General features: G+C 43.1%; 1 protein-coding gene across 2 annotated transcripts in view; it reads right to left on the reverse strand.

Moving 5' to 3' along the window:
* The window catches only part of VGLL4 (vestigial like family member 4), a 105,704-nt gene that overhangs the window by 37,043 nt on the left and 43,069 nt on the right, over positions 1 to 25,592 (reverse strand). Inside the window, exon 1 of one of the 2 annotated variants that reach the window (XM_074152484.1) lies at positions 10,242 to 10,604. The exons of the other annotated variant lie outside the window; for it this stretch is intronic. Coding sequence (XP_074008585.1) covers positions 10,242 to 10,323 — 82 coding nt within the window. The 5' untranslated portion in view covers positions 10,324 to 10,604. Of the gene's footprint in view, positions 1 to 10,241; positions 10,605 to 25,592 lie in introns of those variants that run through there. 2 annotated transcript variants of the gene reach the window in all.

Here is a 25,592-nt window from a genome sequence, read left to right on the forward strand (position 1 = left end):
AGTAGGAAAGATGGAGGCGGGGATTGTGTTTGCTACCAAGAAATTTCAGGCTGCCTGGACAGTCTTTCTCACAGTTTTCTGGGCACTGAGGGCAGGTTTTCCAGAACTCTTGGAAAAGTAAGAAACAAGCAGAAATTCCTATTTTTGAAGTTATCTGGACACACGGGATTGCAATGGGTGAGCAGTACCAAAGTTACATCTACTTCTCAAATACCTTTAATCAGGGGCTTCATCTTCTTCCCCCTATACCTACTAGTCTTTAGCTGAATTGCCCTGTTGATTAACTTAAGTCCAGGCTCCTTGTTTATTTATTTCAAAGTTGCAGAAGCAACTCATTTCTGACAAAACACAGAAAAGACAAGGAAGAACAGACGGGTTGCTAAAACCAAGGTAGCAAAAAAAATGTCAGCTGTGTGTCTGTGTCCCACCATTCAGATGATACTGGCACCACAGGATCCAGAAATTAAAGGTCTCGCTACATTACTATGATATCACTCCCCAGTTAATTATCTGTTAAGACCTTCCCCATTTTACTTGAATGGTGTACATCCCAAACATTTCTGCAGATCCCTACTCTCTACCACACATTAAAGGTGTTCCATCCCATAATTAAGCAGGCCCTCTACTAAACACTGCTGTGAACTTTTTAATGGAACCAAACAGTCACTTCAAGGGCAGTCAGACACTGCACTAATTAAAAAGGTTTGGTAGTACTGCTTCAGGTCATAAATGGGTTATCAGCTTGCCTGCTGCCGAGCCATGCGCTGCATGACCACAGTTAGACTGCTATTTAATTGAAGTTTCTTATCCCAACTCATCTCCTGAATAGAATATGAAATTAACCGCCGGCAGCAGTGGGCACACTCCTTTTGTGCAACTCAACAGGCCTCAAATATAAAAGAGCAGACCTCTTGAGGTCCTGCAGCTCAAACAGGGGAACTTAAAATTCTTCCATCCCACTAGTCTTTGTAAGAGTTCATTCCTTGGACCAGCTAAAAAGACTCAACTACTTCCACTGAAACACCCAATCACCCTGAAACACCCACTTCATCATCCCAGTTTAAGTGGGGTCCACTATAGATGAACCACGGTCACAAGAGATTGCAGTCCAAAAGCTCCTGTTCCCTCTATGACTGCTGAGCAGAAAGCAAGCACCTAGTCCCTGTATCATTAGTCCAAGTTTCAAAGATCAGGGGTTTTATCTATTTAGCTGATTAATTACAATTTGTATTTGCACATCTCAAAACAAACAGGTAAAAGCACGTTTCGTTTACTAGCAGATCACAGTAAGGTTTAGCAGCTACGGCCAAGTATTACAATCAAGGCACTCTGAATGTTGCTGTCAGCTTTATCCCTGACTTAGGTAAACGTAAGCAATTACAGCTCTTTTTTTGCCCTCTGTAAATAAGGATAACGTTCACTATTTATTTCATGGGGGCAGCTGAAGGTTGAATGAACTAGGCTTCTGTGAGGACTAGGAATCGGCAGAGAGGATTAAAAATAGATATACACAAATACGATACAATGAGTACTAAAATGTTTGTTATCATACTTGCTTCTAAATGGACTCATTGAGAAACACTTGAAACCAAACAGGGCAGTATTCAATTTACTGTACTACAAAGAAAACCTCAGTACATCCACAGATTAGCTGTTACGGCAAGTATAAGGTACCTCAAAGCAGTCACAGTCTTAAAAATTAGGACTTTTAAGGATTTCTAAGGGAAAAGACATTTTTTATTTCTTTTGCTGATGAGCCAAGTAAGATACATTGATGATGTAACATTGATAAGAGAAGCTTTTTCTAAGAGACAGAAAAACTCAAGAATCTGTAAACACCATTGCTAATGCTGGAATTCCTATTTTTGCCACCTTTGGTAAATAGCTCAGTATGATGCCTACAGCAAGACAAGAGCAAAGTGTTCACCTCTTTAACTGTAGCCACTGGTTTTCGAGCATTCAGCAGGAAAAGTGTGCACGTCAGCATTCTCCCAGCTGGCTCCAGGAGATTTAATTTACGCCAACCACAGAGTGACTGCGATAGCTCTCCGAGATGCCACAGCATGAAAACTGAAGGGTGGGGGTTAAACAAGCAGCAATGCACACCAGATGTCTGAGGAGGACATCTAAAAGATCCGGAGCACAAGGAAGCATATTAAAAAAAAATCCCCCTCAATGCCATAAATATTTATACTAAATCCAAGAAAGTAGCTGAGTTCAAACTTGTCCTATATGAATCATACGGCACTTCCCTCACCCCATCTTCATTTAATGTGCTCCGTAGAAAACCACCACAAAGGAGGTGCTGTAGTTATGTCAACTTTTTTTTTGCTGTATGCTAAGAGTACTTTTTGTAGAACTCCTGCTTTAGAACAGATTATTTTCCAAAGAATATAAACAGAACAACTAAACACTTATTTTACTTGGCTAGCTCTTAATGTGGCATTTACTCGTCTTCCTAGATAATTTAGATTTATAGATACAGTTTCCTCTTGACTGGACAACTTTGATTTTCTTCATACAGTCATTTCATTACAATTAACAATGCATCACAGAGAAAAGAACTCCAATTTAGTAACGTGGAGCCTAGAAACAGTAATTTTCTGAAAGGTTCTGCTTTAAAAGTGTAAAACCCTGCTAATTTTACAAATATCCCAATTTACTTTCAGAACTGAGACAGACTAAACATTAACAATTGATTAACGAAATTGGAAGTCACAATACCATCTCTGAAGTGCACTAACGACATTTGTGAAACAAGTAAATACTCATTCCCCAAAAGACAACAGCTATTCCAAAAAGATTCACTTAGCAGCTTTGATTTTCACTCTTGTTACACAAAGGATTGCCGGGACGGGCACTTGGTAACTACAAAGGCTGCTGCCATTCTGCTGTTCTGTGATTTTTGGTTAAAGTAAAACATAATAAATATTTCAATATTGGCTTATATTCACGTACAGCAGTGCCATGCCTACCCTGACAAAAAAGATCTCGTCTACTAAATCTCTCTTACTTCTAACTACAACCCATGTTTAAAGGCAAAAAACCTATTTCTGCACACTGAGGAATAAATATTAAGTCTTGCAAACTGAGTGGTTTCCATGCCTGCCCCGTCAAATGAGTTTCCAGGAAAAACTACTGCTTTTTAAACACAACCAGTTCCAAACTTTTCCTGGGAGAGCAAATATATTTCCTGGAACCTGCTAGCAACGTTTGGAAGAACGGGAGGAAAGTTATACACTACAATGCTTGATTCTCACAGTCGACAAGGAACACTCCAAAATGATGAGGAGTGAAAAAGAACATGTCTTAAAATAATTAAAGATAGGCTCTTGTAACAACGTGTATTCTGAAAGGACAGGAGCCACATTTTTGGGGAAGGAACTAAGCTGGCACCTACCTACTGAAGGCAAACTTGCTTTCCTCCTCCTATACCACAAAGGCTGTAACATTCCACTTTATCCCTAATATTATCTACCTCCATCCATGGGCACCACATTCTGCATGGTCTTTGAGGCACAAAGTGTCACGTAACATTTCTGGAGGGAGAAGGCGGACCGCTCCACCCACTACTACATTTAACAAGGTCTTAACACCAGCAACAACAAAGTTAAAAAGCAAAGACAAAAAAGGTAACTGTTACTTTAAAAAATCTGATACCAAACAGTGCCATGAAATTTCGGTAAAGGAAACATCCTAAACTCCGTTTCACACTTTTGTCCCCCACAATCATATTACTTTTTACCTGAGATTTTCAGGACTTACAATTCCTATTAAAACTAGATATCTAAACATCTTTGATGAAGACTCATCACCTCACTGAAGTTTCTGGATGACTTTTTCTTTGGCTAGAACCAATGCTGTGGTGGTCCCAGGAACATCTTTACTTCAACCTCCCCAAGGCTATACAAGAAAAAAGCTCTTTCCTAACAATTAAAATGCTCCAAGCTTGCCTTACCTTAGAATCGGTGCCAAACTACTACTGATGTTAAGAATAAAAATCTTCCGACTCCATCCATGGGTAACATGAGGTTTAGAAGTTGACAGAGATAACCCTAATTAAGAGCTCAAGTGCCTGTTCAAAACCGCCCTTGTGCTGGATGGTCTATGGCCTCTTCCTGTCCCACCAAGACTCCCCAGATACCTGCCAGTACACGCCAAGCGACACGCGCCATTACATCAACTGGTAGAGATGCGCAGGAGAACATCAGCTCATTCTTCAAAAAAGCTGTTAGATGAAGCACCAGGGGAAATCTGCCTCCAAGAAATGAAAACTCTGCATCATGGCACTCCTGGTGCATGTGTCCTGGCGTAGTGCTTGTAGAGCACCATCCAGCAGCGCTATATCACACAGCCAGTTATCTCCCAAGCATATGGCTTCTGCTGAAAGGGAGAGGAAACAATGGCCCTGTGTGTCCAGCAATCCTTCCATGCTGATCTGCAAAGTAATTTTCAGGGAGATGATACAGACTGCACGATGAAGAAAAAAAATCAGCTGTCTTTAAAGAAGAAATTAAACCCCCAAACACTCATGGCTCCTTCACACTGAAAAAGTATAATACCGTTACTGTAAACACTCCTCCAGAAACTTGTGTTCATCACTACCTCATACTATTATCAGTGAAAAATTATAGGCTCTGTCCTGCTGGATTATTGTTAGTGTAAACAACTTTGCTAAATTGCTTGGCACACTGTCTGCATGCAGCATGTTAAAACTCTCAGTCTGCTCAGCCAAATTCAAATATAAAGGCCCATCTGTATTAATCCTCAAGAAGAAATTAATAGACAACTATTTTCATGCAAAGCAGATATTTAAAAAAAAAAGAAGGCAAAACCAATACATACGGATGAACTTTTTCATTCATAATTTTAGACGCCACACAATGAAGACTGTTGTTTAAGCTTTATTTTTTCTCTAACAGTTCTCCCCACAATACCGTGCATTGTTCAAACTCTGGAGCAATTTAAGCTTTTTCAATGTCTCCTAAAATCCCTGGATTTATATCCAAAGAGACCTGGCACTGTAACAAATTTGACTTGTGAGTAACAAGTTACAGCCTTTAAGCAAATTGCTCATTAACACAGAATTCAACTTACTGCTACAAACCTCACTACCTTTTATCTCAGAAAAAAAAATGTGCTGCCTATCTTATCTATTGAAAGTTGCGGGATAACCCACTATTATATTTGTTTTTTTCATTTCCTTGTTTGAGTTCTCAGTACAAATGCTGAACCAGCATCAAGGGTGAGGAGAAAACAGAATTCCAGGGAAAGAAAATACTTAAGTATGACCTGAATCTATCTTGCCTTTGATGAATGAGGAAAATAAACTGAATTTTGATGTCAGTACTGAAAAGGATATTCCCAACTTCATCCTAGGAAGAAATGAGTAAGAAAAGCCCGACTGTGAAGTTGGAGCTCTTTGTTTTTTCCTGAAGATAAAAGACACTGAAAAGGCAAAACCCACCAAAAGTTCTATAAACGGGGAACATTCTGTAGGTGCATCTTAATTTACATGACTTTGAACAGAAATTTTACACTGCATTACAAACAAGAACACTTAATTCACCATGAAGGAGATTTTTATCCCATTTATTATCCCCCTAATTCTTAGTAGAGGAATAGTGTTAAAGTCATTTTATATATTTAGAAACTAAAACAAATTTTGGAGTTAATCGGAGAAACTGATGTTACAAACCCTGAGTAAAATGCAAGGTCAGCAAAAGAAAACTGATGGAAACCATTCTTCACAACTTCAGACAACATGTTACATTTCATTAAAAATCAAATGAAGTTAGCAGAACCTGTTTCGGGCTCCTCGTTTGATATCAAACACCTAAACTGGCCTTTTGGGGAAGAGATACATCCATTGAAAATGCCTTGCAGAGCCCTAAGAAGATGTACAGCAACACAAGCTCAGGGCTGCAGCCAACGAGGGCTTCATCGTCAGAGGAACTCCATGAAATAATTATGTAATATGCCACTAACTAATGTAAGCTGTCCCGAAACCAAAAAGGGGTGTTTTTCTATAAATCTGGATCCAATTTTCTTCATTAAAAAAAAACAAAAACCAGCCCAGCCTTCTGGACTGTCCAGAGAACTCTGTATAACTATTTTGAGTGCTTCAAGTCTCTTAACATGCCTGGGGGATTTCTTAGCATCTTATTGCATTTCTTTATGCACAGCACAGCAGTTCCAGCCTGGAGAATGCAGTAATAACCCAAAGCATTCGAAAACGGGAGGGAGAGGAAGGAAGGCAGAAATCTGCCTTCCAACAGCCAGCCATCTGTACACTCCCTCGGATAAACAACAGATCTTCTACTTGGAGACTGCACCTTCTCATACATATTCCAGTTAAAATGAGGAGCCCAAACTTGCCCAGCTGCCCCCGGACTAGCCAAAGAGCAGGGTCACCTGCGACTTGTTTCACTCTGCCATTACCTCACACGCAAGGCTCTTGGAGAAGGAATATTCAGCTGGAGTTTAAGTGAGCTTCCACTGCAAAACAAGATGCAGATGTTCTACCTCTGAATACAGGCCCGGATCAAGTGCTTGTCGTTCGATAGGAAGCACTGGGAACGCCAGACTGGTATCAGAATGGTTCTGCTTCGTGGGCTTTGCACCTCAGCGAGGACAACCGTCTCCCAAGAGTTCTCTGATGTCTCTGAGCTCATTAGGAAGAAAACAACGATAAGAAGGCGCTACTCATTAAACTGGCCATTGCTGATGACTGGCAGCAAGGGTTTAGTAGGAGGATATCAGATGTACTCATGCTAAAAATCAGCATCCAGATGCTGAGTCAACAATTCTCTAGTTCTTCTTTTCTTTCTTATTGTACCAAAAATATTACAATAAATTGCTTGAAATGCTTGATCATTGCTAATATAACTGTCACCTTCCTACTGGCAAAGGCTAAGCATTCTGATTTGGAGAATTTAAAAGTTTTCTTTCACCAGAGAGGGAAACAAAACTCAAATATTTTTTTATGCAAATTGTTAAAAAACCCACCATGTTGTCAAAAGTAAGATTTTCCTCCAAAAGCATCGGAGTTGAGATTATCGTGGGGCATCACGAGGAGCTCAAAGCTAGTATAATATTAAGAAAACATTTCAAAAGGACAGAAATTGTCAGTATAAAACAAACAATCCTGAGGAAAGGAAATAGCTTTATTCTGTGGTTCAAAGTTACGGCCCCCCTTTCAAAAACCCTTTCACCTCATGGCTGGTTAGAATCCTTTTGCTGGCTGTGGCTGTCTTAATTATAGGAGTGCGCAGAAGGTTCTGTGATACTACAGAATCACAGAAGCGTTGAGGCCAGAAGGCACCTCCGGAGAACATCTAGTCCAAACCTCCTGCTCAAAACCAGGCTCAACGAGGGCAGGTTGCTGAGGGCTGTCCCCAGTATCTCCAAAGATGGAGACCACAACCTCTCTGGGCAACCTGTGCCAGCGTCAGACCACCCTCATGTTAGAAAAAATAAAATAAAATTTCTGATGTTTGCAAAAACGGTCAGCTTCGGTTACAGTTCCACATCACAAAGCGGTCAGCTAAATCTGCAACACACTGTTGGTTCTTACAGGTTAACGGGAGAACTTCTAGATCTCCCATTTCCCCCCCGACCTCAAAGGAACACTGGTCTGTCCATAAAGGAGATCCCATCTACATCAGTTGCCATTCTACTTTCTTCCTCTCTGTGGGGAGAAGACCTTGACTTCCACTGAGTAAGCCAAAATCTGCAATATGTTTTATGAAGTTAACAGCACTGTGAATAAATGTTCCCATACTCGCTGGAGCATGACCATGAGTGTCACTACTTGGGAGCCAAATGAGATGAAGACACAGCTACAAACTGCTATCTGTAGCTCTTTCTGGGCAAGAAAAAGCAGGACTGGTTTTGGGAGGCAAATGATACTCTTCTACTCCATGTTGAACTAGAGGGCTGCCACATGCATGCGATGGAAGAACCTTTCCTATTTCCTATGTACAATACATCTCTCATCTATAAGCTGCAGCTACAAATCAACGATTGTTCCAGTGGCTTGTGCCAGAGGTGAACGATTAAAACCGCTAGTAAACCTCATAAAACGATAATGACACATTTCACCAGCATTCCAGTCATCTCAATAAGCAAAAGCAAGTGTTTCAAGAGAGCTTCTAAAGGAACAAGGGACCCACCTCATTTATTTCCTGTGGCATACGGGTCCATAATTCCTTCCTCTGAAACTACAAACCTACTTTCACATCATACAACGCATTGGTATCTTATCCTACATCTGCAAAAGTACTTTTCAGGAAGGCATCTATTTATAAGCAGTTCAAGTATGAACTTCAATAAATCCTAATTAATTGAGTTTGAAAGGGCACTTTGTTGTCAACACAGTTCCTACCGCAGCAGTATCTTTGAAAAGACAGGATCCATCACTGCTGACACAACCCACTTCTAAAATAAATACCATGGCAGAGGCATGGAAGATCTGTAGGCATCTCTGAAACACCCTTCCAGTTCAGTGCAGATGTTGCCAGTGTTTATACTTTTTAAACCACTGGGATATAAACACCTCACTATAAACACCACTGCAAGTTTTGCTTTTCTTTTCTTCATTTTGTGTGTGTTTATTTTAGTGTTAAAAACGTTAACTTCCATAATAAGGGACACAGCAACAGATGTTCAAACTAAACAAAGACTGCTATAGTAGAGGGTACTCCTTAAGCTATTCTTTTGCTTTTGAACTATTAAAGCTGAGATCTGGTTCAATAACAATTACTGGAGAAGAAGAGGGTGGGGAACAAGGGGGCTGGAGAGACTCTGCCATAAACATTAGGCATAATTACAATGAATTGAACTAATGAACCAAAACTGCAGTTTTTCTGTCTTAGTCGTCAAAACACTCAGGAACGTGTACCACATAAGTAGAATTTTATGTAAAACTTCATGGTCTCCATCAGAAGTTGTCAATTGCTTCCAAATAAAGCACTGGTCACTACAGAGGGCAATGAAAAAGTTAAAGTATCCCGCAAGTCGGGTTTCCTTTTTTTTTCTTAAACTAGTTTTCTTGCTGTAATGAAGAAAGCATGGGATAAGAAAGAGATGGAAAATTCAACTCTATTGAATCCCTCTATATTATTCAGGACTGATGGGCGAGCTCAATCTTCTGTAAAAGAGCTTTATTCAAGCAAATATATACATATTTGTGCAGGAAAGAAAAAGCAAAGAAGAAAAAAAATGAAACAGAGGTATTAACTGTTCTACAGGGAGCCCCTCCACTTCCTCAAGGAAAGAAATGTGGCCATGCTGATTTAGTGATAGAAAAGATGGGATTTTTCCAAAGTGAGGTTCAGGTCCCTGTCTCCTGGCCTGGTCTTTCTCTGAAGAACATGAGCAGATAGCTCCTAGTCCCGCGTACGCTCCCGATTGTTCCTTCCCTGACAACTGCAGCAATTTATTTTCCAAATGAACACGGAAAATGTTCCTGCTGAATCAGAAGAAAGATTTCTGCAATGCTTGTGTGTGGCTACAGCAAAAACAGTTCTACTGCCAAGCCGAATTAGCTCAGTGGTGCCTTTCTTTCCAGTCAAAGCCAAGCCATAACCACTTCTTCGAGCTGCACGTAGATAAACCCCCACCGCATTGAGAAACTGGGATTTTACCCCGGTGTGCTTCGGGCAACTTCCAAACCATTAAAGCTCCCAGTACGAGGGGCAAACGCCGGCCTGGCTTTAGCCGGAGTAAAACGCGGAGTCCAGCAAGAAGAAAAAGCCCTTTTCCACCGCGGGAGGCTGCGCGGGGCGGAGGCTGCGCGGGGCGGAGGTGGGGGGGGGGAAGGAGGCCGGCCCCGCCGCCGGCAGCATCCCACCCGCGGGGGGCTGCGCGGCCGCGGAGAACGGCGGCGGCCGGCATTAACGCGCCCGCCCATCGTCCCAACTGCTACGGAAATGATGAGCAAAAACTCCGCCTGCCACAAAAGCAACACGGCCCTTTAATCTAACTTACGTTATCCGTAAGAAAAAATAAAGCCAACGCTAAAACTACCCCTTGTAAAAAAGAAAAAAAAAAAAAACAACAGAAAAATTAAATTAAAAGAAAAAAAATCCCTTCCTTTAAACAAAGCCTTAACAATACAGCCTGCGAGGTATCCATCCCACGACCAAGAGCGCAGATTTCCTTCCAAGAGGAAAAATTCGAGCTCCCAAACAACAGCGAAGGCACCCGACAGAAGACGCTTTGGGAAATGAAGCCATTACCTTCGTAGCACAGAATGCCAATATTGTTGTTCATCTTGTCCAAGTATTGGTAGTTCAACAGGTCCATCTTCATAAATAGCATTTATCGGGCTAGCAAAGAAGACCAGCTCGTTTGCTTTCGCCCGGGTTGAGGGAGGAGAGGGAGGAGGAGGAGGAGGAGGAGGAGGAAGAGGCCAGGGAAATGGTGCCGAGCACGCTCCCGGCTTCCCAAACTTCACCAGCACCAGGCCCAGCCTTCGGCTAATCAAAACAAAGTATATTAAAAAGGAAAGTTGGAGGGATTAAAACACACTCGCTCTTCCCTTCCAAACTTCTGGAAAACTCGAGTTAACCGTGTCCTTAAATACAAAGAAGAGCGTCTACACACAAAAGAAGACCGTCCGGAAAAAAAAAAAAAAAAGAAAAAAAAACACAAACAAACCACTTTTCAAGCTTTCCCAATCAAAAGGAAAAAAGCCCAGCGCGGGGAGGGCAAGCGGCGGGGCGGGAGGCGGGCGGGCAGCGCGGCGGGACAAAGGCGGGCTGGTGGCGCTGGCAGCCGGCTGGGAGCGCGGAGCCCGGACATGCGGGCGATGCTCGGTATGGCTCCGATGTCACCCGGCTTCCTCCCGGCAGCGGGCGGGGGCGAGGAAGGGGAGGAGGGGGGGGGGGGGAAGGTAGAGGGGAGCCGGGGGGGGAGGGTGCGGGGGGGAGGCCTTGGCCGCGCTCCGGCAATCCCCGAGCTCCGCAAATGTCAGGGATGTTTTCTGCACAAGATCAGCCCCTAAATGCACCCAGGGTTTGAAAGAGAGAGGCTGTGCGGAGGGGGATGTGCAGGGGGGGCGGGCCAGAGCCGCTCCCCACGGGGCGGGGGGGGGGAGGAGGAGGAGGAGAGGGAGGAAGGGGAGGAGGAGGGAAGCAGGGGCAGCCCGGGGAGGAGAGGGGCCCCCTCTGGACACGGGGCAGGAGCCGAGCGAGAGCAACTTTTTAGTCGGGCTCCAGAGCAGGAGAAGGAAGCTTTTAGATCCATCTGTTTAAAATCAATTCTTTCTCTTAAACGTTTTACTTAATTTCTCAGCGTGGCCTCAGACACATCCCAACACTGCTGCAGGGAAAAATAATGCCGTTTTACACTAATGGAACAGACAGCAGCTCTGGCATGGTACAGACAATTAAAATCAAAGAAATGAGGTACCCCCGTATGCATACAGACAGGTACAGTGTACTCACACACACACTGCTACAATGCAGTCAATACGTTTATTTGATAGGGTACAAATACATCACATTTGATTTTTGAAAGGGCTGTCAGCAGCTAAACACTCCCTGTCCTGCATTTCTAACAGCTGCTGAAGCCCCAGCTTAGATGACACCAAGGATGGAGATTTTTACAGCAGCGGCTCCCGTCTCAGGATGTGGTCTGCCGTTCTGCAGGCCAAACCTCCATCACAAAGACTCTGGCTGCTTATACAGATGTGTATGACTCATCACAAGAGGGCAGAACATCTGTCTGGGCGTAAGCATGTGCTAACGTTGGGCATCAGTTTGCATTTCCTGCAAAGCCTGATCAGCACCTGAAGTCTAATTTGACAGAAAAAGAAATGAATACTGGGGAGGTTTGGTCTCACACAAGGAAAAATAGCGAATGGAGCCCTAACCTTCCCCGTGCCTCCCCCTGCCCTCCTTGGCTTGGCACATACCTCATCCCTGCCTTCCTGGGATGGAGAATTGGAATGTATGCACTGGCACCAGTAACAAACTTTCCACTCCGAGACTTTCTCCTCCCTGTTAGAGACGGGGAAGACATTACATGACAGAGGCAACTTAGGGAGTGACTTTCTGTCAAGGTGTTTTAAAAAGTACTGCTTGAATGTTCGGGATGTTTCAGTGAGAACAGGCAGTTCAGCTGAAGTTATTACTGATCACACAATCGTTATGGCTGGAAAAGACCTTTAAGATCATCAAGTGCAGCCGTTAACCCAGCACTGCCACGTCCACCACTAACTCATGTCCCTCAGCACCACAACTGCCTGGCTTTTAAATACCCCCAGGGATGGTGATTCCACCACTGCCCTGGGCAACCTGCTCCAATGTTTGACAACCCTTTCTGTGAAGAATTTTTTCCTAATATCCATCCTAAACCTCCCCTGGCGCAACTTGAGGTCGCTTCCTCTTGTCCCATCACCTGTTCCTTGAGAGAAGAGACTGACCCCCCCTGGCTACACCCTCCTTTCAGGGAGTTGGAGAGAGTGAGAAGGTCTCCCCTCAGCCTCCTTTTCTCCAGGCTGAACACCCCCAGCTCTCTCAGCCGCTCCTCATAAGACTTGTGCTCCAGACCCCTCGCCAGCTCCCGTTGCCCTTCTCTGGACACGCTCCAGCGCCTCAGTGTCTTTTTTGTGGTAAGGGGCCCAAAACTGGACACAGCCCTTGAGGTGGGGCCTCACCAGTGCCCAGTACAGGGGGAGGGAACCCTGCCCCGGTCCTGCTGGCCACATTATTGCTGATACAGGCCAGGATGCTGCTGGCCTTCTTGCCACCTGGGCACACTGCTGGCTCATATTCAGCCTGCTCAACTAGGGTAACTAGGAATAGGAAATTTATATCCAAGGAAGATTCCCTAGAACACAAATGAGGTTTTTTCCCCTCACTTCAGATAAAAAAAAGTCGTCCTGTGCATTATCTACCTGTACGCTTCAATTGAGGGAGAACGCCCACTAGCAGTGCTGAATTCAATACAGAGGGAAACAAAATTACCCAAAAAGTAACTCTACGTTGCTGGGAAGATGAAGGTCAAGAAGTATTTATTGATCATTTATATGCAAAAAGGGCACTCTCCTAATTGGAAGTGGTATTAGTCTTTAAGACTTCAACATGGTGTAAAAACTTAACGCTGAGGTAACAGTACAGTTCTTGGATGGTACCTAATAAAAAGGTTCCAGTTGCTTTTTTGCCTCACAGCACTTGTTACCCCAAAAGTTGCAACCACACATCTCCAGACCAAAGTAGTGCACGGTATTTTCTAGAAATAAATGTTTTTAAGAAACAGAAGAACCTTACGGTTTTTAAGCAGGGGGACTGGAGGTTGTACGTAGCAGATCATGTTGTGCATACTCAAATTCAAAGATATTCTATAGCAATGCTTCAGGTTAAACCAACCATTTAATAAAGGCATCAAGAGAAGGCTTAATCCTTTAAGATATAAGCTGCAATAAAAATCCGTACCTACAACATAAATGTAAGAAGTGTGATTCTTCAGCACAAAATGCAAGTTTCTCACGTAGGTATGCCAAAGCTTTTGGGGAAAATATTTCTGATATGTACAGCTTTTAATATAGAGAGCATCCCTGAATTTACATTAATACAACACATTTTATGGATGCTTGGGAAGGGTAAGAAGGGACAAGTATTTCATTTTTCCAATTTAAAATACTTTCATTTTTTGCAGGAAGTGCAGGTGATGAGGCTGAAAAGAAAGCAATGTTCTAAACTTCTTCAGAGCAGTGGTCTACAAGACAGGGTTTGCACGTAGTGTCTTAGCTACACAAGGGCATTAGAGTTCAAAGACGAATATAAATGCCCCTCTATATTCAAAGATACACGTTTCTTCAAGTTGTTTGGCAAAGCAAGGTTGGGTATTGTCTACAAACCACTGACTGCTCAGTGTTGCTGTCCAGATGCTAATAAAGAAGTCTTCTTTATTAGCCCAGTAGTCACTGGTCTACAGGTTTTTAGACAGCAATGATCTCTTTATTATGTGGATGGCTTTCAGCAGTCCAGCATATGCTGTGATTAGCACTTGTGAAATGCTGCATAATGAACAACTTAGATGCTTCACATTAAATTATACTAAACTGGTACCAAACACTGGGAGCTTTATGAATTTCTAAATTAAAATATCTGTGCTGAAAGTAAGGTAATGCCTAGTGAAAGAATAGGGGGGGAAATTATCAATGTAAATGTAGCTCAAGCATTCTAAAGCCAAAAATCCTTTCACAGGAAACCTCTCTTTGGAAGAGAACTTAGCAGCTCAACAAATTCATGTCCAGCAGACATTAACCTTAAATACTGACAGGGTCACTGTGAAGTACTCTGTTCCTGACAGCAAAGAATTCCCAGCTGCTCGATTCCAAGTGCTGGTCATCAAACATGTCACCAGTTTGAGATACCTTCCACTGAACTGAAATCAATAATCAATGCATCAGCGGGTCGGGTGCAGCATACCCAGAAAAACAAGCTATTAGCACCACCCTGGGACCTTTGTTAGTTCATCCTGTTCATTCCACATATCAATAGTTGCAAACACGGGTTTGTGCTGTAGTATCTCTGCTCCACATTAGCTGGAGAACTTGCTATAGGATTGTACACACTTTTCTGCTGCAAGGCAGATAAATACCCTTATCTCTATATAAAACGTTGAAAACGCTGGAATTTTTAAGGCAACAGCATCCCCTAGAGGTAACTGAAAATCCACGTGTCTTTCTGAGGCACCCCAGACTTCAAATCAACGTTCATTAGATTTTATTTTAATTGGCCTACATAACAGATGAGAGAGTTCAGCCTCTTGGTGATCTTCTGATTCACTTTAATAGGGAAAGCACATTTAGTCCTCACACAAGAATGTCTAATCACGGAAATATTCTGACGCAAGGAAAAAAAAAAAAAGGAGGTTCTAATGAGTAGGTAAATCACCAATGTCAAAACCAGGAGACTAAATATGTATTTTGACAGCTAGTCCCTGGCATCAGGCTGGAGTTTGACAAGATTTTGGTGCTGGTCCTCTACAATTCTCACAATAAGAAAATATCAAAACTCACTCTCTTGGAGAAAGAGAGGAAAAGCCTAGGGAAGTAGCGTGAAGCAACTGGTGCAGCAGGCTCACCCATCTACACTCCACGTGTTTTCTGTGAGCTGGCTTACGTCTGGTCAGATGGACCCGTGTCCCTGGGCAGCTGGAGCCCACTGGGGACACTCCTGCTCTGCTCCTTTCGGCTGCTTTCCGTCTGAGCGGAATCCGGTTGATGTCTGCACCCGCTCTGTGACGCAGACCAGGGAAGGGCAGCCGGGAGATGCATTATGAAAGCAAACATCTGCCCCGACTACAGCCCTGATGCGGGGATACCAACGGCTGGTGAGAACACAGCATTCTTCAGATTTAAAAAAAAAACAACAAAACCTCGAGAGACCTACCTTGTCAAAGAGTTACAGTACGTTACTGTGTCACTGGTTCCTAAATGCTGATAAAACCTTTCCACTATAAAAATATATAGTCCTGACTTATTTGAGCAATAATAGGACCAAACATAAAAATAAATCCTTACAAATGTGTATTATTTACCTGATTTTTTTTTTATTTTTTTTTTTTAGGAAAAAATGGCAATTCCTTATTATATCAAGTTCCATAATACCAGATTTGACATTAAGACTCGATATGGTTTTTACAGCACTTAAACGTATATTGAGCTGCGTTAGAACAAACGTTTTTGAGGAAGCTACAAGGGAGCCCTCCTTTCCACTGTCCCCAGCCCTGCCAGTCCTCTGCTGCCATCCTCCCCTCCTCTCTCCTCACACTCTTTTCTCCCACGCTCGCCGCTGCCTCTTCTACCTGAGAAAATGGTTTTGGTGCAGTTTTACTGGTTTGGTCTGCACTCTGTGCCACACACCACCTTCCAGTGGTGACACTGGCCGAGGACCAGCACCGCAGAAGAGCAATGCACAAGCCATTCACTGGGACTCAACTCAGGTTTCACCCTTGGTGAGCACCAGCAAAGAGGAACCATCTCTGCAGTGACCAATTTGCAACCGAGAGAAAAAAAATACAGTTTTTACAGCAGTGAGACACGCTCTGATGTAAACCACCACACAGTATTGCTCAGTATAATTCCATTTTTGAAGGGACAAAAATATCTGTGGCAGCTCAGGCACTAAAAAAAATATGAGTAAATTTTAGTTAACAGCTGCTAGGTGGCGATGTGCCTGAAGGAAAAATACTGCTTTTCCTCTTCCACACGCTCAGCTGTGGAGCTGCCCCACTTATCACCTCGATTTTTATTATTTCAGTTAGAATACATTTCACAGGGAAAAAGAAAAAGTAAACAAAAATTCTCATTTAAGTGAGATGGGGTGTTTGCTTTTAAATCCATTCAGATATGATAAGGAAATACAGTTGAAATGTATTAAGCATGCAGGAAGTTCAGAGAGGCACGATAAGGAAAATGACATTTAAAGTTCCTTGCAAACAGCTATCTCGACAGCTGTGCCCGAGATCCACACAGCACCACGCACAGCTCAGCTCCTGAGCATTAACGAAGCATTAAGTAACGATGATGACACCAGTGACCAGAAGATTCGTAGATTGATCCAGGCCGGAAGGGACCTCCAAAGGTCATCTAGTCCGACCTCCCCACAGTCAGCAGGGACACCCCCAACTAGACCAGGTTGCCCAGGGCCTCGTCGAGCTTCACCTTGAATATCTCAAGGGAAGGGGCCTCAACCACCTCCCTGGGCAACCTGTTCCAGTGTTCCACCACCCTCATGGTAAAGAACTTTTTCCTAATATCCAATCTAAATCTCCCCTTCTCCAACTTAAAACCATTGCCCCTCGTCCTGGCACTGCAGGCCTTTGTAAACAGACCCTCCCCAGCCTTCCTGTAGCCCCCCTCAGGTACTGGAAGGCCGCTATGAGGTCTCCCCAGAGCCTCCTTTTCTCCAGGCTGAACAACCCCAGCTCCCTCAGCCTGTCCTCACAGGAGAGGTGCTCCAGCCCCCTGATCATTTTGGTAGCCCTCCTCTGGACCCGCTCCATCAGGTCCATGTCCTTTCTATATTGAGGGCTCCAGACCTGCACACAGTACTCCAGGTGAGGTCTCACCAGATACTCTATACCAAACCACAACATTCTTCCAGATCACTTTTTCTTTTTTTTCTTAACGTAAAGGTGCATTGCAAATAGATTTTAATCACAAAGTACCTCCTCCCTGTCATAACCTTAAAAAAAAAAAAACAAACATCCTTGAACTGAAGCTAGTGCACGCCTTCTCGTTTTACCTGTCCTTGATTAAAGGTTTCAACAATATGCCAGACATTACAGAACACAAAAGATGGTTTTGTTCCTATCAGTGAAGTTCCTCGAGACTGAAATGTTAGACTTACGCCCAACATGAAGCTGTAGCAAAATAATTAGTTTATTCTCTTCCATTCCTGTCATACCCTAACCTATGCAATCCTGCTTAAAAACCAAACATAGGAATATCTAGTAAGGAAATCTGTTTATGAGCATGCACATGTATTAACTGCATCCGCACTCACGCACTGCTGGGTAATAACTCCAGTAACGAAGCTGCCCGTTCCCAAAAGGACGGAGCCTGCAGGCATCCCAGTGCTCCCTGCTGGCCCAATAAGAATAGAACTGCCAAGGAAACCCAAAATATAGCGATGCCCAAGAATATCCAGAGTTGCAAGCTCTTCTAGGATCCAGGAATGGATGGTGATGGCTTGTCTGGCCTCAGAGTTGGGTTATTTTAAAACCTTTTTGAAATGTTTAGCTGCACTGCGGTTCTTACTCTGTATTGCTCACTTCTTTGAAGAAATAGAGAGATTTGATATAGCATATCACTGAGTGTAAATGAAAAATTCAGATCACTTACTTGTAAATATTTAGCAATCTAGAACCAGCTATTTCACATCAGACCAAAAAAAACTCTTAAGACATTTAACAACTCAAAAAGCTTTTGGTTAATTAAAGCCTGCCCTCATCAGCAAGAACCCTCTTCCTCTGTTTTCCAGTTTTCCCTCCATCACCTCCAAAAAGCTATAGTCTCCGACTCTGAACTGAAGGTACCCTCGTATTGTACCACCGCCCGTCTTCACGAAGGAACCGAGGAGAGGGTAAGAGGGCAGAAAAGGACAAAGGCAGGGCCCAGACAAGCCTTCACTGCAGCTCTCACTTGGTTTTGGGGGTTTGTTGGGGGTTTTTTGGGGCAATAGCCACATTTAGCTGTCTGGGTCAAACCAGAAAACGGGTGCAGAAGGTAGTGCACGATGCCCTAGCAGCAGCTGCTGCTCCGACAGGTACTTCTTGTCTCCAGAAAGCAGGAGCTGGCAATTTTGGAAATAGCCCATTTTGCTTCCATGGGCTGGATCACGCTGACCCAGAACTCAGCGACGCCTTCCATTACCTTCTGTTCTCTCGCCCCGGCACAAAAGCTGTCCCTCCTGGTCGTTTCAACGCTTAAACTGTTTTTTTAAAAGCTCTGTAATGAACGGTGAGTGGGGGCACGCAGAGTACACATTCTGCTGATCCTTCTAAAACCTACTGACTCTTTCACAATTGCCGAAGGCGGCAGGGCAGCGGAGGCAACGAAGCCGCCGATCTCTTCCAAGTTCTACGGGGTGAAACACAAATGAGGAAAAGCGTTCGATAGCACCCGATTTATCTTGACCTCATTCTTTGACTGCTTTACTCGAACTGAACAGCAAGCCAGGAAGATGAGGTTTACCAAGAGTATTTTTCATTTCTCAGCAGCACCTTGCAATTCACAATTTGCCAGTGTTTTTTTAATTCTCTTAAGCTGGGCTAAGAACACTTTAAAAATGCAGCTAGAGTGCGTAACAGATAAATCTAGTTTATCTAGGTTGAAAAATTGTTATTTGCCAATTAAAATCTTGATAATCTTTCCTGTGATTTGCATACTAATTTTAATTTCTGAAGGGTTGATGATAATCACAAACATAATTTATCTTGAACTACAAAGAGTCTCAAACACCATCAGAGCCTCCAGATGCAAACAGCCAAGTGTTATCTTTGCCATGCCCTAATATTGTGTCAACAGGGCAAAGAAAATATATTTTTCCAATATAAGAAATTGGAAGAAAAAAAAGGAGGGAAGAAAAAAAGGAGTGTATTACAAAGAAAAAAGCCAATTCTAAGCCAGCTTGATGCTCAGACATCTAAAACACTTTTCACTTAGAAAAGTTAGGAGCCAGACCATGTTTAGAGGCTAGATTTCAAAATTACTGTGCATATCCCGCAGGTTTGGGAAGAAGCAAATCCAGTTTTCTTGAAACCACTAATTACAGGGTTTAGAAATAAAGCAAAGAGCTCTAAGATTGCTAAAGTCTTTGAAAAGATTTCCCCTTATGGCTAGCTTGGCGAGACATAAGATACACTCACAGGGCCTAATTCAACTTAGATGTCAACGTATGTAAATCTGCTTTGGTGTGTGGAGCTGACCTTGCTGGCACAAAGGCTGAATAATACAGGCAGGACAGGTAACAGCCTTATAAACGAGATAAAACCAGGCATCCCAGTCCTCGCTTGCTAAGAACTGTGCAGTAAAATCAATTACAACTTTCGTTACAAAACAAATTCACTTCGGCTTTTAAACATTAAAGTAATTACTTATCCTAAAGCCTAGGATGAAAATGCTAATAAGTACTGATTACGGAATCCAATTATGTAACTTGCAACCTACTACTTCATTAAATTAAAATGAAATTTCATTCCAGTTCTAAGACTATTCATTTCCAATTGAGGGTCTTGTTCTCTACTATTTAAAAGGTATTTCATCTTAATAAATTATTTTACCACACTTAAAAAAAAAAAAAAAATTAGCAACCTAAACTGGGACTGACTTATCCCAAATTGTGGAGCTCCCAAAAACCCCAGTCCCCAGAGAACAGCCCCTTTACTCCAGATGCTGATGGATCTGTTGTCCTCTGGATGCAGTAGAAGAAAACAAGAAAAAAGATCCACCACATTCAGCTGTCAAAGTGCTGCCCTTGGATTATTTAAAGCAGTAATACATGAAGTAATATGTTTTCACTCTATATGTTATATACATACACACACATACATGTGTGTAGTATTCTGTAACAGACACATGGAATGTTAAAAATTGTATTAATTCCACTAGCTACTGCAGAATGCCCTTTGCTGTCCCTAAGTACAAATTTACAGGTCTCAAAAGTAAAGAAATAATAACCCCATCAACCCTTTTATAAGGGAAAACCTCTCGAAAGCAGTCTCTCAGCCCTCCCTGCTCCAAAGCCCAAACACAAGCTTCAGCAGTTCAGGCTCTCAAGCCTTGACAAGTACCGACAGCAAATGCTGCGACGGAACGGGGAAGCCGAAACCCTGCTTTTTCCAACGGATCCAAGTTATCGTTTCCAATCCTACAGGCACACAAGGTAAGACATTCTTCCTTCCAGAAAGGCCATTTTAGTCTCAAAACCAAACCTAGAGACTGCTGAAAATCCTCCATCAGAACTTATTATTCCATGGAAACAGCGCGATTTTTTTCTTACTGTGCTTTTGCTCCCCCCCCCCCCCCCCAAAAAAAAAATGGAAACAAGGTTTAAAATAACTTTTTCACAATTTACAATAAACAAAGGACACAAATAAAACAACATCAAAAGTTTTAATTATTGGCTATGAACTTCCAGCTTTCTGACAAAACAGCACAGTCTTGGGAATGACGTTCACATGTATTTGACGTGGCTCCCCCTCCCTGCAGGGCTGGCACGACCCTTCTCTTCTAAGGGAACAGGGTGGTCACAACAACCGCTCACCGTCTTCAATGGAAGAGACCATCGCACGGCACAGCACATAAAGTCTAACAGCAACGTGGGGCTTCCAAACAACGATGCTAACAATGGTGTTTTAAAGCCAAAGATTAGCTATTGATTTACCACAGAGGCAAAACTTCCCTTCGATTAAGGCTGCCCTTGTGTCGGGCACAGATTCTGCCCAACGCTCCGTGGAATACCAGACAAGTGCTGCAGCCACCAGAGAACAAACAAACAAAGGTTTTTTATCATTTTTTATCACTCGCTTGTTCTTAATCCAGTTTTCAAGGAAAACATTTGTTATACAACCACACCTCCTGTCACTCTCCTTACCCCAAACGTCGGGGCAAGATTCAACCATGCTTCGAAGGCAGCCAGAGACCTCCGAGATAACATGCTCTCTGCTACCAGCGGGCAGGGAGAGAAGACTGAGCACAGTTGGTGTCACCGCTCGGGGGAAAAGCAAGAAGAACTCAACTGCTGTCCATTCTGCCTGGTGGCGCTGGCTGGGTGACACTGCCACAGCTCGGCAGGAACAAGCCGGCTAACCCTGACTGCTGAGGAGGGCAAACAGAGGTGGAGAGGAAAGGATCAGAACTACCAAATTTTTAAAGACAAAACCCAAGGACTTGGGTGTGCAGACACACAGGCACACATCAGGTCTTTTCCCGTGACTCATATCCACCCCCCCTTCAATTCTTGACATTCAGTGCTCCCCAAACAAGACAAATATACTGCAGTGTCCCCAAAATTTCCTCAGCCTTTTAAAGTGTTTCCCATCGTAACATCCCCTTTCGCTTATCTACAAGCTTCTCTCTCTTCTTCCAATAATCTCAACATCCCCACTCAAAGATATGTTCTCTCCTCTTTCAGTGTCAAACCCTTCCCCCTCCTCCCACGGCTCCCCTCCCTGATCAAGAGTCCCTCCCCATCTCTCCTGGAGCCCCTTTAGGGACTGGAAGGGGCTCTAAGGTCTCCCTGGAGCCTTCTCTTCTCCAGGCTGAACCCCCCCAACTCAGCCTGTCCTCACAGCAGAGGGGCTCCAGCCCTCCCAGCATCTCCATGGCCTTCTCTGGACCAGCTCCAACAGGTCCATGTCCTTCGGATGTTGGTGGCCCCAGAGCTGGAGGCAGCACTGGGGGGGGTTGCCCCAGAGTGGAGCAAAGGGGCAGAATCCTCCCCCTCACCCTGCTGGCCACGCTGCTGGGGATGCAGCCCAGATGCAGGGGGGCTTTCTGGGCTGCCAGCACACGTTGCCAGCTCATTTTGAGCTTCTCATCCACCAACACTCCCAAGTCCTTCTCCTCAGGGCTGCTCTCAATCCAAAATAATATCCAAATAAGATTTAAAAAATACTATTTTTTTTTTTTTTTTTTAAAAGGCAGTTCTAGGTCAACAGCACACACCACCACAATGCATCACTCCAGCACACACAGTGTTATTGTCAGAGAACAAACTTTCTTCACTTATACCTTTGCAAAAAAGCTAACATGTGAACATCTCTAACATCTAGAATTCACTGTCCTACAAAAATGGAATGAGATGTTGCATAAATCTAATTTGCTTTTAAAATGCTGCCTAAATCTAGCTCAATTGACATAATACAGGTCATCAGTCCGGGTTGGTAGCACTTTAGATGGACATGCTACAAAATATTCATTATACAAAATTGAATCTCACCTGGCGGGAGAAGTTTGTAATAACTGGATGTTACCACTCCTTTTCCTTTTATGCACATAAAAGATGATGCATTACTGAAACAAACGTTTTCTTTCAGGGACGCAGAACATGAAATTTATTAATGTTACAGGGTGTCTTATACGTGCGAGCGTCATCAGTGTGCCTTACAATGAAGTAATTGCATAGGCAAAAACCATTAACCACGCATTTTCCACACGTGGCTTGTAAATCAGAAGACTATATACAAACGTAGCGTGCTGGAAGGCTGCAGTGATTAGGACCGGTCCCACTGGTCCCCTTGTTTTCCATAAAGCAATGACAAGATTGCACAGAGACAACAGTATCCATCTTGAACGAAAGTATTATCTTACTACTAGTTGTATTTCTACAAAGCGAATATCCATCTATCTCAGCCCTGCATCCAGAAACTTAAGAAAAATCACCTTTAAAAGGAAAAAACCAAAACCTAAGACATTTGCAATTAGCACCTCTTTTTTGGAAAAATATTCATTTTCCACAACAAACAAAGCAAATTTTTTTTTTTTTTTTAATTACATCATAAAAATGCTATATGAGGATCCGAATATCACTGACACTGCTACGCTGCAAACCTTATTAGCAAAATCTAACTACGAACATGAATGTATTAATTAAGACTCAGGTAATGACCCCAGACGAGTGCGGAGCTGGATTTAAATTGTCCAGATGTCCACTGCACAGACCCGACTGCGCTCTGCCCTTTCACAGACCTAGAACTTGGCAGGAGGGAAAAGACATTGTTCTTAACTCTTCAGTTTTGCCTTCCACCCACAACAGAAAATTATGGCTCACACTTACTGTATCAAATCCCATTTTGGGACACGCTTGGAAACGAAAACAATCTAATCCCATTGTGAAATAAGGCAGCAGAGAAGTACGAAGTTTTACAATAAGGCTAAATTTTTCCTAGACCTTATTTCAGCAGAAACACCCTGTTAATATGACACCATTCAATACAGCAAGCATACATAAGAATATAATATGCAAACTAGTTTACTATCCAAAATATTACTATTTGCCTGCAGACAATTCTTAGAAAAAAAGAAAACAGATACTCTTTATCAACTCTTGTTTTGAGATTACCAATATTATAATTCTCCAATCAACTTAAGAATGTAATTTACCCAGCCATAAATAATAACAAGAAAACCATTAAAAGTGATTTTTACATTTAGAAGAGTAACGAGAGTCTTCTTGAAGTGATTCTGATGACACAGGGCAGAGAACACCATTTAAGCCCAGTTACTGAGGTTTCAAGACAGGCTACATTTTCAGTCATTCACAAGTACATTTTTTTTGGAGGGAAGTGGTAGGGCAAAAGCCTAATTACGTAAGTCATATTATTGCCAAAAACTCTGGGCTTGCTGTTTGCAGAAGTCAGAGAAATTGAACTGTCATATGAAAATGATCGCTGGGGCTGGGCCAGGAGGATCAAATAAGGAACCGTATCGTTGGTCTGAACTGCTCATTTGTTGAAACGATGATAAACGAAGAGACGAATAGGCACAACGTGCACCAACAAGCATGGAAACCACGCAGGAAAGTACAATACTGTATCCTCAAAAATCAAAGGCTCTCCGTTTACGACCTTAATATTCAGCATAACCGAGCCGATGTCAGCCTTGGTGCCCAGTGGAGAAGCCAGGCTCCAGCGGGGTGAGCAGCGCCGACCGAGCCGCTCCGTGAACGCACGGCACCAGAACACTCCCACACGCATCACAACCACCTCATATTCCTCGCTGAGATGGTTTTCTTTGGTTTTGTTTTAAAAGAAGTAGCAGCAAAAAAGTTGCAAGACATAATAAATCAAAAAGCCAGACATCCCGAGCTGGAGATGTTCTATTCTTTCCATTATGTCTTAGGAAGCTGTTTTCATAGGATTTTTAACGTACAAAAATGTTTAAAGAGTATCACGGTCATTGTAAAAATCACTTGCAAGTTAAAAAATACCTGGAAAAAGATTTTGGGGGGTAAGCCTGATTTGCCACCCTCACACAGCTGTACAGCATAATCAGGTTTGATCACCTTGCAGACTATATTCCCACAGGACCTCACCTCATTTTGTGTAAAGAAAAGATTTACTGGCTCTGGTCCTGAATAATGATTGAATTGAATCATATCAAAGAGGTGGTGTAAAGATTAATTAAAGGTTTATGAAGCTTTGTGGCAGTACAGTGATAAGTGCCATAGAAAAACCTACAAGGAATTGAATAATCCTGCCTGTTGAGCTCTGTTTGAATAGTAGGCAGAAAATAAAGTTTAGACTCCGCTAAGCAATGGGGAAAAAAACACCCAAATATCAAAGAGTTCATTCAGTCAGCACCGTCCCTCTCACTTAATGAGACTAAGGCTTTATGTAAAAAATAGCTTGTGCTAAGGACTGCTCTATACCATGCATTTTTAACAGAGAAGCTGAATTTAATTGCCATCTTCAAAATTTCTTTTCAACACAGTATTTCAATATACGTGATTTTCCTAACAGGGCAAGTTAAAAAGAGAAGAACCACCCCCCGGCACTATCCCCACTGCTCCACAAAACGAGTATCCCACAAGAATTAACAGCGAGGCTGAACTCGCTGATGCCCAACCAAGTAGGGAAACAGCCCACCAGCCCCTTCTCATCCCATCCCATTGCCCACCCCCGGCTGTGATGCTCTTCTTGCCTCCCCCCCCCCCCCCCCCCCCCCAGGTCCCAGACTCCCGTGTTCCGTTCCAGTACTCTCCTACTAGTCCCTACTTGCCCCAAACTCTTGCCCAACCGGTCCCGATTCCCATCTCCTCCTGCCAACATCCCCTCCCGCCCTGCGCTCAGCCACCCCACCACGCTCTGCTGGCAAGAGGTTGGTGCCAGCCCCTCTCTGCTCCTTCTCAACTTAAACACATTTTGACACGGGCTCTAGAAACCACCCAAAGGGCAGATGTCAGATCCCTCCTCCGGAACAGAAAGTCACCAGAATTAATGGTTGTTTTAAAATATGGAGAAAATAACCCGTCTTTTTTTCCCTATTATTTCCTGCATTATTTCTTAACTGATTTTTGGAAATATGTAATTCATTCTGAATGAAGTTGCAGGAAAAGAGTTTTATTTAA

The sequence above is a fragment of the Numenius arquata genome, chromosome 8 (assembly GCF_964106895.1).
Source record: "Numenius arquata chromosome 8, bNumArq3.hap1.1, whole genome shotgun sequence".
Taxonomy (NCBI): domain Eukaryota; kingdom Metazoa; phylum Chordata; class Aves; order Charadriiformes; family Scolopacidae; genus Numenius; species Numenius arquata.